General features: G+C 34.3%; 1 protein-coding gene across 1 annotated transcript in view; it reads right to left on the bottom strand.

Annotated features, from left to right (window-relative positions):
- LOC149789493 (uncharacterized) overlaps positions 1 to 21,452 on the bottom strand; it is a 328,072-nt gene that overhangs the window by 165,181 nt on the left and 141,439 nt on the right. Inside the window, exons 9-10 of the mRNA XM_089971520.1 lie at positions 14,760 to 14,927; positions 6,184 to 6,336 (exon numbers count right to left, since the gene is read on the bottom strand). Coding sequence (XP_089827646.1) covers positions 6,184 to 6,336; positions 14,760 to 14,927 — 321 coding nt within the window. The remainder of the gene's footprint in view (positions 1 to 6,183; positions 6,337 to 14,759; positions 14,928 to 21,452) is intronic.

Below are 21,452 nucleotides of genomic sequence, written 5' to 3'. Positions count from 1 at the left end.
GAAAACCCTCTAAGACAAGATATATTTTGTTTTATATTTGAAAACCCTCTAAGCCATAATGATTTCTGTTATATTTGAAAATCCTCTATGCCAGGATGCTTTCTGTTATACACGTATTTGAAAACCCTCTATGCCAGGATGCTTTCTGTTATATCTGAAAACCCTCTATTCCAGGATGCTTTCTGTTATATCTGAAAACACCCTATGCCAGGATGCTTTCTGTTATATTTGAAAACCCTCTAAGCCAAGATGCATTTTGTTATATTTGAAAACCCTCTAGGCCACGATGCTTTCTGTTATATCTGAAAACCCTCTGTGCCAGGATGCTTTCTGTTATATTTGAAAACCCTCTAAGCCAAGATGTATTTTGTTTTATATTTGAAAACCCTCTAAGCCATGATGCTTTCTGTTATATTTGAAAATCCTCTATGCCAGGATGCTTTCTGTTATACATGTATTTGAAAACCCTCTATGCCAGGATGCTTTCTGTTATATTTGAAAACACTCTAAGCCAAGATGCATTTTGTTTTATTTGAAAACCCTCTAGGCCACGATGCTTTCTGTTATATCTGAAAACCCTCTATGCCAGGATGCTTTCTGTTATATCTGAAAACCCTCTAAGCCAAGATGCATTTTGTTACATTTGAAAACCCTCTAGGCCATGATACTTTCTGTTATATTTGAAAACCCTCTAGGCCACAATCCTTTCTGTTATATTTGAATACCCTCTAGGCTAGGAGGCTTTCTGTCACATTTGGTCAAATATTTTTAGTAACATTGGCCGTATTTGATGGCATCATTTTAGCAAATTTAAAATACCTTCATGCCAGGATGCTTTCTGCCTGTTGAATGTTTCTTTAGAAGCTGTTTATGGTATTTCTATTTTTATAAATGGTGACAATATTTGATGTCAGATTGGTATCCACTGAACAAATTGTAAAGACCTTGATGCTAAAATGCTGATCGTAAAGGCCTTGATGCTAAAATGCCCAATGTAAAGGCCTTATGCTAAAATGCCCAACGTAAAGGCCTTGGTGCTAAAATGCCCACTGTTAAGGCCTAGATGCTAAAATGCCCAATGTAAAGACATTGATGCTAAAATGCCCAATGTAAAGACCTTGATGCTAAAATGCCCAATGTAAAGGCCTTGGTGCTAAAATGCCCACTGTTAAGGCCTAGATGCTAAAATGCCCAATGTAAAGGCCTTGGTGCTAAAATGCCCTATGTAAAGACCTTGATGCTAAAATGCCCAATGTAAAGGCCTTGATGCTAGAATGACCACTGCTAAGGCCTTGATGCTAGAATGGCAACTGTTAAGGCCTTGATGCTAGAATGGCCACTGCTAAGGCATTGATGCTAGTATGGCCATTGCTAAGGCCTTGATGCTAGAATGGCCACTGTTAAGGTCTTGATGCTAAAATGCCCAATGTAAAGGCCTAGATGCTAAAATGGCCAATGTTAAGACCTTGATGCTAAAATGCCCAATTTAAAGGTCTTGATGCTAGAATGGCCACTGTTAAGGCCTTGATGTTAGAATGTCCACTGTAAAGGTCTTAATGCTAGAATATCCAATGTAAATGCCTTGGTGCAAGAATGCTCATTTTAAAATCATGTGCAAAATGGTAATGTGGTTTCTAAAACAAAACTGTGAATGAATGATACACAATGGACAATGGTTGATGCATAATGAATGAAGGAAGTACCATAAGCTGAACTGGCCATGTAAACATTCAAAGTACCTGTGGATTTACAAAAACGTTTGGATCTAAAAATATTCATATGCTGGCATCAGTCAAAAGACCTAAAAGGTTCCAGATTATGTGTGCAAAATGAAAATATGGACTGATCATGTATGAATTCTATAACAACATCAATACACTCAATGGTTTTATGATAAAGTGGAAGCTCACTGTACAGGATATACCATTACATCAAGTACTCTGAGTGGAGACAGTGATATTACTAAATACATACAAGGTGAAGGATTTTGGGAAAAGAATAAATATCTATCACATACAGTGAGACAAAAATACATGCTATCTCTGTGCAAACCCATACACATAGTTATAACTACATTTCAAAACTTAAGAATAAACAGTATGGAAAATAAATCTCACCTGGAATGAACATTGACCTTTGTATCTTGTTCTTTGCTGTTTGACTTTTGACTGCTGATTGACAATGTATCTTTTTATCCACAGAATTTGTATTATTCTCTTCTGAATAAGGACAAGTAGCCATCTGTAACACTTTACTACCCACCCATTTTCTCATTTATGCAACCCCTGTCTTCCCTATAATCGCACTATTCCCAAGGGAGGTAAATCTATTTCTGGACTACTATCCAAATCATATACCAAAGTATACAGTCTGACAGCAATGATAAATCCTCCTAAAATAAATCATGGCATGAAAATATCCAGGACTTCTGGAGACCTGTATTTCATGAATAAGTAGCATAATAACTGTCAATACTTTCAAAATCCAATTTTATTACAAGCAAGATCTTTACTATTCTAACTGATAACAAATGTAAAGGAAGTGTGATCCTCCAGAATGCCCAACCTGCAAGAACTTGTCACATTCATCCAAAGTGAGATTATATTTTTATAAAAAAGCTATACCAAAAACCTACTAAAATTCACATGTGCACTGTGTAACCATACATGTACAGTGTATCACAAAAAAGTTTTTTGTTAGAAATATGGACTTACGACTCTGCTCAAGAGCTGAGCTAGTGCCACTCTGATGAGGACTTACTGTTGTCCTTGAATCCTCTGCAGGAAAAATGAACTTTGGTTTTTAATTTCTCATTAAGTCTTTAATTTACTTTTACCATATATACTCACTTATAAGTCAAGTCCAACTGTAAACTACACAGACCCTTGGCTAGGTCTATGCAGTTTTTTTTAAGTAATCAGTATAAATAACAATGCAAACCTTTATCTCCCAGTGCATTATGGGATCGCATATCAGTATAAATAACAATGCAAACCTTTTATCTCCCAGTGCATTATGGGATGGCATATCAGTATAAATAACAATGCAAACCTTTATCTCCTAGTGCGTTATGGGATGGCATATCAGTATAAATAACAATGCATACCTTTATCTCCCACTGCATTGTGGGATGGCATATCATTATAAATAACAATGCAAACCTTTATCTCCCAGTGCATTATGGGGTGGCATATCAGTATAAATAACAATGCTAACCTTTATCTCCCAGTGCATTATGGGATGGCATATCAGAGTTTATGTTGTCTGCAGTTTGACTTGACGTATATGTGAGTATACACAGTACTGTGAATTCACTGCTATTCATAGGATACCTATCTTTGATTTTATGGTTGATACAAACCACAAATTTAAATATCCAATGAACAATGATTATTCTGTAACAACAATAGGATGACTTTCCAAATACATGAATTGATGTACCAAAGAAAACATAAGCACAAAACTTGGTACCCACAAAAATAAATGTACACTTTCCCACTTGATTTTAATTTTTAAACTGCGTATGGATATTTCCTGTGGCAAATAGTACTGTAAATGTAAGTTAATGGCAGCTCCTAACAATAACTGGGATTAAAGGAATAAATATTAATGAATCTACTACTTATATCACTTCTTGCAAACATGGTTTGCAATCTAATTTGCTTGTATTCAATATTGCTGAGTAAAATAATGTTAAAACCTGCCCAGAGAGTTTAAAATTGGAAAAAGTAGTTCTTGATCTTGAAAAAAGTTCACAATATTTAACTCTTAATTTGTGTGTGTGATATGGATTTTTAACGCAGCTTAAATGATTTTTCAGTCATACTGCTATGATATCTGTCTGCAGTGAGGCAGTTTATAGTGATATCTAGCACTGGGGCATCAAGCCGCAGACATGTAGCATGATGTCCCACCCAGTCACATTAACCTGACACCAGGCCAACCAGTTCTAACACTAACCTCTTAATGCCGAGTGCCAAGCAAGGCAGCTGTTAGTACCATTTTTGTAAGTCTTTGGTAAGCCTTGGCTGGGGATCGAACCTACAACCTCCCACATCTGAGGCAGATGCTCTACCACTAGGCTACCAGAGCGGTTCTCTTAGTTTGTAAAATTATTACTGAATAAAATCACAACAAGACTGATTATCATACACATACAGCATGACTTACTTGTGTCCTTACATACCATATCATATCATATCATATATCATATCATGCCACATCACATCATATCATATATCATATCATGCCACATCATATCATATCATATATCATATCATGCCACATCATATCATATCATATATCATATCATGCCACATCACATCATATCATATATCATATCATGCCACATCATATCATATCATATATCATATCATGCCACATCATATCATATCATATATCATATCATGCCACATCATATCATATCATATATCATATCATGCCACATCATATCATATCATATATCATATCATGCCACATCATATCATATCATATATCATATCATGCCATATCATATCATATCATATCATATATCATATCATGCCACATCATATCACATCATATCATATCATGCCATATCATATCACATCATATCATATATCATATCATATCATATCATATCATATCATATCATGCCACATCATATCATATATCATATCATATCATATCATGCCATATCATATCATCAATTAATTTCTTCAGTTTCTCTGAATGATATGTATTACATAAAATAAGTTATATACAAAATACAACATAGAATAAATATTGCCATTACAGGGAATTATTTTTCTAAACAAGACATATACTGATTAGTAAATGCTGTTGAAAGCCAAGTCAAGTCAGGCAATTAGGATAATGTAGAACACTGTACATTAAATTAATTCAAGTTCTCATTAATATGATGCTGCAATGCCAAAAATCAGGATGAAATCCAACAATCCCTGGAAAAGGAATGATGTGGAACCAAGGACAGGAAGGAACGTAAGGGGCCATAACATTTGCATATTAAGTTATAAGATGCAAGAAATTGGATTCATTCAAGACCCTATCAGCAAAATGCCACATACCAATCAAACAATCCATATACCAATCAAACAATCCACATAACCAATCAAACAATCCACATACCAATCACATACCAATCGAACAATCCTTCATAAAGTTATAGTTCAGAAACCAAAATTAGAAGGATTGGCCAGAGGTGTAGCTTCTGTAAACAAGGTCACTGAAAGCTAGAAACACAATTTCCTCACAGTCTCATGAAGAAAAAGAGACAAATAAAATTTGGTCAAAATTCAGACAGATCTTGGCAAAGTAATGCTGCAGAAACCAGAGTCAGTAAGACAATCTGGGGAATAATTCCTCAAAATGACATCAAGGAATGTTGAGAATCAAGGTCTCATCAATATACAACTATATCTGAAACACATTATTTCTTGGTAAAGTTGTGCTTCAGAAACCAAAATCAGAAGAAGGACAATCAGGAGATATAATTCTGGTAAATGTGAATATGGAATGCTGGAAATCAAACCTTAGCAAATTTATGCTGCTAAAACCAGTCAGGAGAAAGGGCAACAAAGGGGCAGAACTGCTGAGAAGGTAGTAAGCTTGTCCAAATTTCTGATGTCATGTCACTTCATCACTGACATCTGTCGTAAATATAGGTCATGTCAGGGCCAATTACCTGAAGCAAAGTTTTCATTTTGCCACCTGACACATCTCATTTCCAGGTTATAGGTGCATTAGTTCCTAACTTACACAGAGATAATATAATAGCTTGGATATTTATCTTCTACCAAGTAATTATGACATGTCATCTCTTTATCTTCTACCAAGTCATTATGACATGTCATCTCTTTATCTTCTACCAAGTCATTACGACATGTCATCTCTTTATCTTCTACCAAGTCATTACGACATGTCATCTCTTTATCTTCTACCAAGTCATTATGACATGTCGTCTCATCTTATCTATATCCAGTGACTTCTTCTGGACATAAAATGTACCATCACATCAGGTTCTATACTGCTTGTTCCACTTATTATTTCAAGTGTAGTCCCTAATTTGCTGATACAATATTTAAAAGCACATCAGGGTTTATTTTATGCACAGCTGGATAACCATTACATGCAGGTAAATATCAATGTTTCAAGTTGTACAAGATATGGTTATGATATACATACGTCCTTTCCTGGAGCCATAGCTTCGCAGACTCTGGGTACTTCCTTTCCATCCCTGAGGGCGAGGCAGTGCCTTGCTGGAGGTACTTTGACTGCTTCCTCCCACCAAACTCTCACTACTACTCAACAGTTGAGATCCTCCTGATGGTAGCATACCTGTAGACAAAAAAAAGACACAAATAATGAAGACCATTATTTTATCTCTTCCTTACATTTTCAATTCAAGAGTTCATGTAATTAATATTGTCACCTTACTACAAATAAATCTTGTATACTGAAGTGATGTTACAATAACATCTGAAAACAAAATCTGGAGATCTGAATGCTTGAAATGAATTTTAGTCATAATGAATCAGGTACTTCTAATTTTGTATGACATACTTCATTTGTCTCAACCAACCTACCAGGTATCTCTGCCCAAAGACTACTGAATGACATTATTGCTTTGTCCAAAGACTACTTATGGAGAATATGTTCTTTTTCTATAATATTCATTCAATAAGATAAAAATTTCCCATTGATTTTAATAAAAATATAAAGGAACAAATGAAATCAATATTTTTCTAAAATGTTACAAAATTAAGTGTAAAGATGGTAGAAAAGGAGACAAAACAGTTTGTAGAATAGACCTTGAAAAGGAGAAAACACAGATGGTAGAAAAGACCTTGACAAGGAGAAAACACAGATGGTAGAATAGACCTTGAAAAGGAGACAACACAGATGGCAGAATAGACCTTGAAAAGGAGACAACATAGATGGTAGAAAAGACCTTGACAAGGAGACAACACAGATGGTAGAATAGACCTTGAAAAAGAGACAACACAGATGGAAGAATAGACCTTGAAAAGGAGACAACACAGATGGTAGAAAACCTTGAAAAGGAGACAAAAGAGATGGTGGAAAACCTTGAAAAGGAGACAAAACATGATAAAAACCATGAAAAGGAGACAAAACAGATGGTAGAATATACCTTGAAAAGGAGAAAACACAGACGGTAGAATAGACCTTTGAAAGGAGACAACACAGATGGCAGAATAGACCTTGAAAATGAGAAAACTCAGAGGGTAGAAAAGACCATGAAAAGGAGACAACACAGATGGTAGAAAACCTTGAAAAGGAGACAAAAAAGATGGTAGAATAGACCCTGAAAAGGAGACAACACAGATGGCAGAATAGACCTTGAAAATGAGAAAACTCAGAGGGTAGAAAAGACCATGAAAAGGAGACAACACAGATGGTAGAAAACCTTGAAAAGGAGACAAAAAAGATGGTAGAATAGACCTTGAAAAGGAGACAACACAGATGGTAGAATAGACATTGAAAAGGAGACAACACAGATGGTAAAAAACCTTGAAAAGGAGACAAAACAGATGGTAGAATAGACGTTGAAAAGGAGAAAACAGAGATGGCAGAATAGACCTTGCAAAGGAGAAAACACAGATGGTAGAATAGACCTTGAAAAGGAGACAACATAGATGGTAGAACAGCTCTTGAAAAGGAGACAACATAGATGGTAGGAAACCTTGAAAAGGAGACAAAACAGATGACAGAAAACCTTGAACAGGAGACAACACAGATGGTAGAATAGACTTTGAAAAGGAGAAAACACAGATGGTAGAATAGACATTGAAAAGGAGATAACACAGATGGTAGAATAGACCCTACAAAGGAGACAAAACAGATGGTAGAATAGACCTTTGAAAGGAGACCAAACAGATGGTAGAATAGACCTTGAAGAGGAGACAAAACAGATGGTAGAATAGACATTGAAAAGGAGACAACACAGATGGCAGAGTAGACCTTGAAAAGGAGGTAACACAGATGGTAGAATAGATCTTGAAAAGGAGACAACACAGATGGTAGAAAACCTTGAAAAGGAGACAACACAGATGGTAGAAAACCTTGAAAAGGAGACAACACAGATGGTAGAATAGACTTTGAAAAGGAGAAAACACAGATGGTAGAATATACCTTGAAAAGGAGACAACATAGTAGAATAGATCTTGAAAAGGAGACAACACAGATGGTAGAAAACCTTAAAAAGGAGACAAAACAGATGGTAGAAAACCTTGAAAAGGAGACAACACAGATGGTAGAATAGACTTTGAAAAGGAGACAAAACAGATGGCAGAATAAACCTTGAAAAGGAGAAAACACAGACGGTAGAATAGACTTTGAAAAGGAGACAACACATTTGGTAGAACAGACCTTGAAAAGGAGACAACACAGATGGCAGAAAACCTTGAGATGGAGACAAAACAGATGGTAGAATAGACCTTGTAAAGGTAAAAACAGTGATGGTAGAATAGACCTTAGAAAGGTGACAACACAGCAACCAGGTAACTCTTGAAAGTAACAAGTACCAATTTGCTGGAAAACAACAGACGTCTCAATCATTTTCTGAGTATCATTGCTATCTGCAAAAGTAACACAGTCTCTTGGTCCTTTCCCAGCTAAAATTATTGTTATGATGATATGCTCTTGAAATAAGTAACAGAAAAGAGTCAACAACAACAAGCTTTGTAAAATTTAACAAATACTTTAATTCCCTAGAATACAAAGTGAAAATGAGAAAAAATAAGTTAAAAGCATTGTGAATTAAATCCTAAAATAATCTAAGATTTACAGACACATGTCCTAGTAATTTAAAGTTCTTAATAAAATTCAGTCAAAGTCCAGGATAAATCCAAAAACTGAAGGCAATGATGTGTGTTCTAGCTCCTAGTGTGTTGATATACCAACAGATATTATAATTCTAGGTTTGAATACACTGTAAGATCCAGTGAATGTCTCTATCAAAGAATGTTATCAGAGCACTTTTGTATTTCCAGAGAAAATAATAACTTGAATTGAACATAATGCAACTTGAAAATGCTATATGTTAAAGCATGAATGACAACATCTTCTCAGTTACTACATATATATATATATATATATATATATATATATATATATATATATATATATATACAGTCCTACCCACTTATATCGACATCACTGATGTTGACAAGTCATATATTTAGACAAAAAAGCAAAAGTCCCAGTCCCTTGGTCTACTACTACTACCAAAATTGTCATGCTCATGTCGACGTCAAGATAAAAAGTAAATGTACATGTCGACAGTAGCCCTTGGTCTCAGCTTGAACAAATCCTTTGCTTTCTAATCATTTACGTCAACCAGCTGCCAGTTCCAACCCATACTTTGTTCAACAATTAGTTGATCTTGCTGCCAGGTTTTAATTTTCCTGCCTAATCATTTATGTCGGCAAGCGGCCATCACCGACCTGTGCTTTATTCAACAATTAGTTGATCTTGCCGCCAGGCTTTAATTTTCCTGCCTAATCATTTATGTCGGCAAGTGGCCAGATCTGACTTGTACTTTAATCAACAATTAGTTGATCATGCCGCCAGGCTTTAATGTCATGGTCAGATATAAAAAAAACAGGCTTTTGTTTGGTCCTTGATAAATTAAATTTTATTGTAATTTTATGCATTAATTATGCTCTAGATAATAATTTCAATTACATGTATATGTATTTGTCATTAAAATCTTTTAGTGCTACATGTATTTGTATTTTGAGAGAATTCATAACTTGTTATCTCTGGGATGTATTTTAAATGTATACCACTTGAGCTGACATAGTTACAATATTGTATTGTAAGAATCATTTTCTTTTAAATACCTCATTAGCATGTGTCAATCTATACAATATTATGACTGTCAGGATTTTATCAGTTGTGCTTTAACCTCTAGCACTTTAAGTTGTGTTATGTTGTGTCCAGCTTGGGCTGAACTTTATTTTCTTTAAATTATTGAATTATTTTCCCTGGAAATAAGTGATTATTTTCCCTGGAAATACAAAAGTGCTCTGACAAAGTTCTTGGATAAAGAAATCCATTGGAATTTATACTGAATTCAAACCTGGAATAATATTTCTGTGATTCAACAAAAGACTGTTGACACATCAGCACTTTGCAGACCATAACAGACACATCATCGCCTTAAAATTTAAATCTCTTTGGGACTTGAAATGAGTTTTATTACTAGGACTTGTGTCTTTAATTCTTGGATTATTTTTGGATTTAATTCGCAATACCATAAGTTCTTTTTTCTAACTTTTCACTTTGTTGTCTAGGGAAATAAATTATTTGTTAAAATGTACAATGCTTATTGTCTTCACTCTTTTCTGTTACTTATTTTAAGAGCACAGACTCATAACAGTATTGTAACAAAGAAGTATCAAATATAGCAGTTTAAGATGAGAAATAAAACAAAGAACCAAGCTTATTTCTAAAGAAAAAGTAAATAATTTACAAATTTATGAATACCAAGCAATGTAACTATTGTTATAAATTTAATTTTTATTACAGTATGTACCTAGCATTTATCATGTAAGTGATAAGGGGGGGGGTGTGAAAATAGAGTTTTTGCATACATAATTTTTGTCAAGATTCTAAGAAATAAACAAGGTATTTACTAAAATTTAAGTTCAAGGCACAATCATGTTGACAAGCTAAAAGATTCTGGAAGCAAACTTGTTTACCATTTGGTTTCATTTGCCATTAAGATACCTGGGTATTCCTGAACACTATTTTGACATAAGTCAAGTGAAATATATACTGTATATAAAGAATTTGGTAAACAATTATTCATTTTATGATCAATGTGTGGAATTACTTTTAGTTGCGTTCAGATATAATTTGAGAGGAATTATTTATTTAAATTATTTATTGGTATTACAAAATGCTCATTGACTTCTTGAATGAAAACACAACTTTGGGCTTATGAAGAACTTATTCAAAGACATTGCAGATTATATCACTGGGGTACATCGGGACATTCAAGACTGCTGGAATTAATCTGGAACATGTTATACTTTTGACTTGTGTTAGGACATCTAGGATTATTTGAAATTTAATTTATAATGCTGTGTCTTTTGAATTTTAGCTATGTTTTCTAGGGAAATAAATTATTCGTTGGATCTCCCTTAAATTGTTGGCTTCACTTCTTTTCTGTTACATAGTTTAAGACCACTGAGTGAAGCACCTCAAAGCTTTAGCTGGCACTGATTATCATGAAAAGATCAAATTGAGTTAAGGAAGCACTGATCACTGTATATTCACAAAGAAATGGTACAGGTATAGAAATCATCATAATGCAGTATGGTACTTTGTACAGTTTTAGAACAACCAGCTGTTCCATTCATGAATTTCTGGTTGCAGCACAGAACAAAATGCTACCCACTGATGTGAAATGAAATGAGTTTATGAAGATAAGCAATCAAAAAACAAGGCAATCAAGGTTTGAAAGCATTATTTATTTCATTAATAAGGCTAGTACCAGTAAACAGTTCAGTGCCATATCAAGCTTGTGTGGGGCCTGTAGCATATGCTGTAAATTTATAAAAAAAAACTCATAAATATTAAAAAACATACATTTTTAACTTGTAAAGTAATTGTATTTTTTTCATTGCTATACAGCCAGATAATATGACAAATATGTCCGACCTTTCAGAAATAGTATTATACACATGTACGTAATTAATAGTTTGAAAGCATTTAGTGCTGGGACCTTGAAAATGTGGGGCCATTAGCATATGTTGCTTTTACTACCAGGATAATCTGAAACAATTTAATTACAAAGCAATGGACTTAAAAGGAGTAAATGTGACACAAGTAATGCCTTCATCTTTTTGTCAGACTGACCTGGAAAAACCCCAACCTTTTCTGTTCTATAAAACATGCACCCCTTCCTGGCAATAAGAAAATTAGTTTTATAAATACTTGTTTAATAAAATAAGGTACTGTAAGGTAGCATGAATAAAAACAGTAGAAAGACAAAATTACATGCTATATTCCCCCACAACTACTGTTGATCTTAACATTTTATGGCCATGAAATGTTAGCAAAATCTGCCAACAGTATGGCAGTGTACTACAAATGTGGAAGATCTGCTTATTTGCCTTATGCAAAAACTACTGTGAAGTAACACTGTGGATAGTAATTTTCTAGGTTTTGCAACAAAATTAAAACAAATTTTCAAAAAGACCTTAGCCTCATGCATCTACATGTTATTCTATCAGAGGAGGAAACAGTGATCTTGGAAATGTGTCTGTTTGTCACAGAGTGAAATAAGCACATTATAGTGACAGAATACTGAATACCAGTTACAAAGAGTTCATTAAGTTTATTAATTTGTATGATTCATATGGAAACAATAATTAAACAATAATTATACTTGAAACCTGTTTTTTGTTGTTTGGAGTTTATTTTGGACATTTTTTATGACACTTTCTTGTTGATTAAATAAATGTATGCTAGAAGGTCGTCAACAGTCTTGAGACATTTTGATTAGTTCATCCTGAGACAGCGAGATAGAGAGAAGAAACAGCAGATAAAAAATGAAATAGGCCTAAATATGCAAATGCAAATCTGAATAACATACATAAGGGCAGATATATTCCCTAAATGGGAACAGAAAGTAGTTCCAAAAGTGATATCATTACTGTGGACATTAAAAGTGGTATCACCACTGTGCAAAATAATTTTTCTCCCACTGATATATTTTAATATCTCATTATGAAATATATAATAAATATTCATATCAGCAGTTCATACTGCTGGTAAACATAATACCCAGGCGGATCTCTTTCCAGAATCTTTGCCATCTCCACAGAACATATGTTAAAAGAGACATTTTGCAAAGACTGTGCACACAGATTTTTATTCTGATATAGATCTCAATGCATCAATATTAAACCATCAAGTAAAAAAGTTAACATCATTTTTTTCCAGAACCAGGTGTTTTCATATGTTTTTATGTTTTTTCTTTCTCATGGCATGGGTCAATCCCATATATTTTTCACCCTTTTAATATTATTGCAGAAATATTAAATAAGATCGTTGTCAATCATGTTAGTAAAGCACTTTTAATTGTCCCAAAATGGACACAGCAGTCTTCTTTTTCTCTACTTTTGTCATGTTTGATTTCACTTCCAATCAGATTCCCAAAGCACACAAACCTACTGACACTTCAATATAATGGTCAACTTCATCGTTCAGGGAAGACCCTCTCTTTAGTCATACTGAAACTTCAATATAATGGTCAACTTCATCGTTTAGGGAAGACCCTCTCTTTAGTCATACTGAAACTTCAATATAATGGTCAACTTCATCGTTCAGGGAAGACCCTCTCTTTAGTCATACTGAAACTTCAATATAATGGTCAACTTCATCGTTCAGGGAAGACCCTCTCTTTAGTCATACTGAAACTTCAATATAATGGTCAACTTCATCGTTCAGGGAAGACCCTCTCTTTAGTCATACTGAAACTTCAATATAATGGTCAACTTCATCGTTCAGGGAAGACCCTCTCTTTAGTCATACTGAAACTTCAATATAATGGTCAACTTCATCGTTCAGGGAAGACCCTCTCTTTAGTCATACTGAAACTTCAATATAATGGTCAACTTCATCGTTTAGGGAAGACCCTCTCTTTAGTCCTACTGATTATATCAGAAGATTGAAGATTGCTCCAAAACCAAGGAATTCCAGAAGCAGTTGTTAATGTCTTTATAATTCATGGAGACAAAGAAACTATAAGCAATAGAATTTGGAATGGACAAAGATGGAGTGTTTAGTGTAAGAACAGGGAAATTAATCATTTCTGTGTCTCTGTTGTAAAAGCAAATTCATGTTTAGATTTTGTCAACTCAGCCTTAAATACCTGTGTACTTTTTTTCCACAGGAATGCATATCTTTGAAACTGTTAGCAAGAAAACTGGTTATGCTCATTTCTTTATCAATTGCATCTAGAGCACAGACTTTAAAATATTTAAATTTATGCAATATGACTTGTATGACAGAGTTTGCTGAGGCAGTTATTCCATGCAATAAAAAACCATCATCATTATAAGGAGTTTGCTGAGGCAGTTATTCCATGCAATAAAAAACCATCATCATTATAAGGAGTTTGCTGAGGCAGTTATTCCATGCAATAAAAAACCATCATCATTATAAGGAGTTTGCTGAGGCAGTTATTCCATGCAATAAAAAACAATCATCATTATAAGGAGTTTGCTGAGGCAGTTATTCCATGCAATAAAAAACCATCATCATTATAAGAAGTTTGCTGAGGCAGTTATTCCATGCAGTAAAAAACCATCACCATTATAAGGAAATTCATGACAGTGAATGAATTAAACATGAGTAATTATTAGCATGACAACTATGAAGTCCAGTTTATATAGGATGCATCATGTGACTAGGTACTAAATTTACCTTTCCTTACAAGAGCACCCATTTCCTTCTATTATAGAAATAACATGCTAAGTATACAGCATCCAGCTTTACTCCAACAATGTCCCTTATCTTTCATAAATTTGGAATCAACCACAAACTCCACAAAATAATGTAATCCACACACCATGTGAATTCACTGTAATGAATAATAATGTAAATGAGATGTTTCACAATATAGATGTCCCAATAATTCAGCAAAATACCATGTGATCATAAATATTTTTGACTATGAAAGGTCAAGAACATATGATTCTGTTAGATCTATAATGTTATCCTACCTTTGCCTTCAGCACTAACTGCATCATACTCGATGTTTTGCTGTGCAACCTTGGCCCGGTGTTTGGCTTTGCGCTCTCGCCTCTCATCCTGCTCCCTCTGTCTCCTCAATTGTTGCTGATACTCCCTTTCCTTTATGGCAACACTCCATCTCTCATCCTCATCATCTTCTGTTTAGGGGCAATAATCACATTAAATGTTAGAGAAGTAATTTAAAAAAAGCATTGAAATATGTTAGATCCATATTTGGTGATACAAAGAGGCTTGATCCTATGCTTCCTTGCAGACATTATAATTGGCAGTAAATATATATTGGCATCAGCCTTAATAATGGGTGGTATTATGTCAAAGATAGGGCAGGTAATTATTAGAGTCAGCATGTTAGGGTATTAGTGAATCTCATGGTACTAAGTCAAAGGTAGGGCAGGTAATTATTAGAGTCAGCATGTCAGGGTATTAGTGAATCTCATGGTATTATGTCAAAGGTAGGGCAGGTAATTATTAGAGTCAGCATGTCAGGGTATTAGTGAATCTCATGGTATTATGTCAAAGGTAAGGCAGGTAATTATTAGAGTCAGCATGTTAGGGTATTAGTGAATCTCATGGTATTATGTCAAAGGTAGGGCAGGTAATTATTAGAGTCAGCATGTTAGGGTATTAGTGAATCTCATGGTATTAAGTCAAAGGTAGGGCAGGTAATTATTAGAGTCAGCATGTTAGGGTATTAGTGAATCTCATGGTATTATGTCAAAGGTAGGGCAGGTAATTATTAAAGTCAGCATGTCAGGGTATTAGTGAATCTCATGGTATTATGTCATAGGTAGGGCAGGTAATTATTAGAGTCAGCATGTTAGGGTATTAGTGAATCTCATGGTATTATGTCAAAGGTAGGGCAGGTAATTATTAGAGTCAGCATGTTAGGGTATTAGTGAATCTCATGGTATTATGTCATAGGTAGGGCAGGTAATTATTAGAGTCAGCATATTAGGGTATTAGTGAATCTCATCCAAATTCTAATATGATAAATCTCCTTCAGTGAAAAGTCAGGCATGTAATTCATGTCCACATCAAGCCACACACAAAAAATTATTCTGAAAGATAAATTTTTCTGATTGAAACATGAGAGAAGTTTTGTTTATATCAAATTATTAAAATAATGACTTTCTTTAACGCCAATCCAGGTCAACTCTTTTGTAACAGCGATTTAGAGTCTCACTTCTTTATAGATGAATTTTAAAAAATGATAACTAGTGGTATACATGCTATTGTTCTAGTTTAAAAATACTTAATTTAAAATTGGTTTTCAATAATAAAGGCTACCAGTAGCAGTATACAAAAGGTTGCATTACTATCTAAAATTGCAGTACTACTAAATATGACTCCTTTCTAAAGATACACAAAGATATATAGAAATGCATACAATGAGGGTAAACTAGCACACTGGAGGGACTATAACTAAATCTAGGTTACAACATAAGTAAGGGAATAGGAGATAAGCTGTTACATAAGTAAGGAAATAGGAGACAAGCTGTCACATAAGTAAGGGAATGGGAGACAAGCTGTCACATAAGTAAGCGAATGGGAGACAAGATGTCAAATAAGTAGGGGAATAGGAGACAATCTCTCACATAAGTATGGGAATGGGAGACAAGCTGTTTTCGCTGCTCTTTTCTAAATCATACAGAACTTTATTTTAGCTATTCATCAGTCTCAGGTTCAAACTGCAAAATAATATTTTGCCAAAATGTATTATTGGTTAAAATAAACATTGCCAATTTTTATCATTTTGTCTTTTTAAGTAAAAACACATAGCCTTCTGTTTTGTTTAACAAGACCACTGCAGCAGTCTTGATTCATATATGATACAACAACATGGTAATGATTGCAGTTAATAGTAAAAGAATTGTTTTTTACTTTTAAGCATGAGGTTGTTTAATAATGGTAACGAATACATACTCAATATTGTGTACTAATATACTCAGTAATGGGTACTAATACGTACTCAATACTGGGTACTAATATAATCAATAATGGGAACTAATACATACTCAATATCGTGTACTAATATACTCAATACTGTGTACAAATACATACTCAATATTGGGTACTAATATACTCAGTCATGGGAACTAATGCATACTCAATATTGTGTGATAATACACTCAATAATGTGAACTAATACATACTCAATATTGAGTACTAATATACTCAATATTGGGTACTAATACATGCTCAATATTGTGTACTAATATAATCAATAACTGGAACTAATACATACTCAATGATGTGTACATGTACTAATATAACAATAATAGGAACTTATACATACTCAATATTGTGTACTAATATACTCAATAATGGGTACTAATACACACTCAATATTGGGTAGTAATAAACTCAGTAATGGGTACTAATACATACTCAATATTGTGTACTAATATACTCAATATTGGGTACTAACACATACTATACAACAAGTACTAATACAAACTCAGTAAGGGCTACTAATACATACTACTCAATATTGGGTACTAATTCATACTACAAAATATTGAGTACTAATTCATGCTACTAAATACTGGGTACTAATACATATTACTCAATACTGGGTACTAATTCATACTATTCAATATTGGGTACTAATACATACTACTCAATATTGGGTACTAATACATAATATTCAATATTGGGTACTAATACATACTATTCAATATTGGGTACTAATACATATTACTCAATATTGGGTACTAATACATATTACTCAATATTGGGTACTAATTCATACTACACAATATTGGGTACTAATACATAAACTGGACAGTAAATAATTAACTGTCTACATGATCATTAAGAAGATATCATTATCCATTGTTATTGATACTATAAAAAATAGTTAATAAGATGGCATCCAATCCATTTTTATTGATAGCATGAAAAATTAATTAACGTGTTTGCACCAAATCAATTGTTATTGATACTATGAAAAAATAGTTAATGAGATTGCAACCAATCCATGGCTATTGACACTGAAAAAATAGTTAATGAGATTGCAACCAATCCATGGCTACTGACACTGTGTAAAAATAGTTCATAAGACTGCTACCATTCCATGGCTATTGTCAGGGTGAAAAAATAGTTCATAAGACTGCTACCAATCCATGGCTATTGTCAGGGTGAAAAAATAGTTAATAAGACTGCTACCAATCCATGGCTATTGTCAGGGTGAAAAAATAGTTCATAAGACTCCTACCAATCCATGGGTATTGCCAGGGTGAAAAAGTACTGCATAAGACTGCAACCCATCCATGGCTATTGGTGGGGTGAAAAAAGTACTTCATAAGACTGCAACCCATCCATGGCTATTGTTGGGGTGAAAAAAGTACTTCATAAGACTGCTACCAATCCACGGCTATTGTCAGGGTGAAAAAATAGTTCATAAGACTGCTACCAATCCATGGCTATTGTCAGGGTGAAAAAATAGTTAATAAGAGTGCTACCAATCCATGGCTATTGTCAGGGTGAAAAAATAGTTAATAAGACTGCTACCAATCCATGGCTATTGTTGGGGTGAAAAAAGTACTTCATAAGACTGCAACCCATCCATGGCTATTGATAGGGTGAAAAAATTAGTTCATGGGACTTCAACGAATTCACTGCTACATACGATATAAGACTCTATATGCCATGTGCTTTAACTGGCATTTGCAAACACTCCATAGCAAATGAAGCCCACAATGGAAAGTAAAATTGTTCCTTATCCAAAGTTAATCTTAGCTAATTTAACACCACTGAACTGGCATATCAATCAAGTTACAAAAACTGACTGTGCCATGTTTTTAGCATGTTCTTGCTTTCCTCAAATGGTAAATAAGTTATTTTGTCTTCAAGGATGTGTTGTATAGTAGAGATTAATTAATAATGATAAATGCTAAATAAATAACACTCCTATTTATAGCTTGGAGATTCAGCTGCATCATGTAAAACAAACAAAATGGCTTTTGTACTACATTGTATAGTGTGGACCACATTGATGAGATTGTGTTGGCACCTGAAAAATGAATAAATTGTGGTGCTACAAGACTGTTGCTTTGGACTTTGTAAAAGATCATGAATATATGCTGGGTGCAATTAATGGAGTCCATTTCCAAAACTGAAAAATAATATCTTCAGAAGTGCCAAAGATTGGTATGTGCCTGGCATAAGACTCTAATCAGGTCATCTACATATGTATGCATGCAAATATGTAATCAGGTCATTTACATATGTATGGCAATATGTAATTAGTTCATTTACATATGCATACAAACATGCAAATCAATTTTTTCATGTAAAATATGTTTTTTTCATAATACTTACCCAATCACAAACCTTAGGAAAACTACTATGACACAAATTCAGCTCTTCCAGGTTCAAATGTTTTAGCTAAAAGTTATCTCCCCACCTAGTTGGCAATTAGAGTGATCTCCCATTGATACTAGGATTAGCGCCAAGCCCTGCAAATTTGTCAGTTAATACTGGAGAAGAAGGCATGCTTTCTATATGGATGTATCTGCTGGAAGGCTGGGAGGGTGTATGTGTATCATGATTGGGTTAGTATTATGGAATAAACATATTCTACTAGAAAAAAACATTTCTTTTTCAAATACATTACTCAGTCATAATAAATTTACTGTAGGATAATAGGTAAGAGACAGAAGAAGATGCATCACTTTACCCCTGTGACACAGCTTCTAGCTAACCCAAATGGAAAATAGACTCCATATGTTCAGGAGCAGCTTCCAAATGGAAAAATTTTTCTTCCCATGAAACCAGAAGTCATGAAGTTGCATCCTTATGAAGTTGTTAACAAGGACTTTTGAATTTTTTTACAAATTATCAATGAATGGCTAAATTTGTAATTTATGTGCAATGTTGATGCACAAGTAATTAAATACACAAGGAATATTCAAATTTGGTGATGTCATCAAAATGCACCCATTAACGCATTACCCCTAGAGGTTTTTGTCATTTTTGCCTAAAATTCTAGTAGGGAACACATTTTAAAAGCTTTTTCTGACTACATCATAACACATCAACTTCAGATGATTTACAAATAACCTAATGCCTAGTTGTGTTAGAAACATCATTTTTTCTTGGCTATTTGGCTCACACATGAGCAGAAGGGTAAAAGTTGGAGTTTTTTTGTTTTGTTTGGTTTCTTTGGCTTTTTGTATCAAGACCACTCTTTTTTCCAAATGCCCATCTTATCCTACTTTTTGCAAAGGTTCATCTGTCTGTTTGCAGTTCATACTGGTCTGCCTTAGATCTGAGACCAAAAAGTCTAAAATCTAGATGCAAAAGCAGATTCCGACCACACGCAAAATTTTGGTGGAAAAAATTGAGTAAAAAAAATGAGGTTTTTCCCTCTGTATTTTGTAGTGCAAATAGAACTTCCAATTATTTGGTATCATTGTAGAGCTACATCTGTCTACCTTTCTATAATATCACCCACTTCAGTGTATCATACATGACCTTGATGCTACAGAGCTCAGCAGTAGGCTACTACCTCCTGCCACGTAAACTTATCGGCAGGGGTCAATGTGTTAAACAACCTGGAAAGGTAACCTTTTGCATCAATGGTAAACATTTATTCAGATTAAACTGAACATTTTTTGATCAAAGATCTCTAATAAAAACTGAAAAAGTGTACTCGGATTTCCATCCCACAGCATGGATAATTACAATTAGGGAACAGTTTCATTCATGTGCAGTGTGTTTCTGGCAACTGTCCTAATGCCCTGGGTCAATATGCAAAGCAAATTCATTGGTGTGATATGTTGAACAGATAGCCCACTTTTTCAGGATAAAAGTGTCTGTGTTGATATGTCATCCTTCCCCTCTTTGAAGGCAAATGAGCTGTGATCACCCTTGATGCAACAACACTGTCTTCCTGAAATACCACTACAGAGCTCACACTGAGTCCTGTAGCTGTCCTGGAGATGAAGTGTCCAGAATAGACAGGATTTATTACCAATACCTGATTACCCGCAAACAGCAGCCTGTTCTTGGCAATGAAAGCAAGGGGCTTTAAAAGTGATACTGATCCATCTTGTCAGAAATGCATGTAGACCGGTCATCCAATAAATAAAAAAACTATTTGCTGATTTTGATTGCCAATCACTGTAGTGTAAGGCCTAATCTAATCAGCTTTCAAATACCACTTGACAGTAAAAGCAATCAGAGATTCCACACTGGATTAGAACTGATATACACAAACAGCTGGTTTATGTTATATGTTCACCGGATTTAAATTCCATGGGAAAAATACTTACAGGGCAGTTTTGTCTCCTCATCCAAACTGTATAGATGTTTTGTATTTAATAAATAGTATAGAACACCTTCTGGAGTTATTCTCCAATAACAAATAACATTACAATTGCCAAAGCAGTGAGGCAGCAGGACTTATATGAGAGGCAAATAAATTAAGCTCTTAAGAGCAGTTCAAATGGTGTCAGCCAGATTAATCCCCATGACAAATTCAACTTGGGCTAGGATCCAGTGTCATTGGCCAGGTGAAATCCAGTACGCCAGTAATGGATGTTTAATTGTGATTGGTGCTAACTGTTTCTCATGGAAAAGCCATAGGAAGTTAGCTATTGTGGTATGTATGCCTACACTGGTATGTGTTCTTGTGCAATCCATTGAGATTATACTCC

This window comes from Sinohyriopsis cumingii, chromosome 10, assembly GCF_028554795.1.
Source record: "Sinohyriopsis cumingii isolate HCF-2022 chromosome 10, ASM2855479v2, whole genome shotgun sequence".
Lineage (NCBI taxonomy): Eukaryota > Metazoa > Mollusca > Bivalvia > Unionida > Unionidae > Sinohyriopsis > Sinohyriopsis cumingii.
Note: the sequence above shows the minus strand (reverse complement) of the source record. Positions and strands in the feature narration are given on the sequence as shown.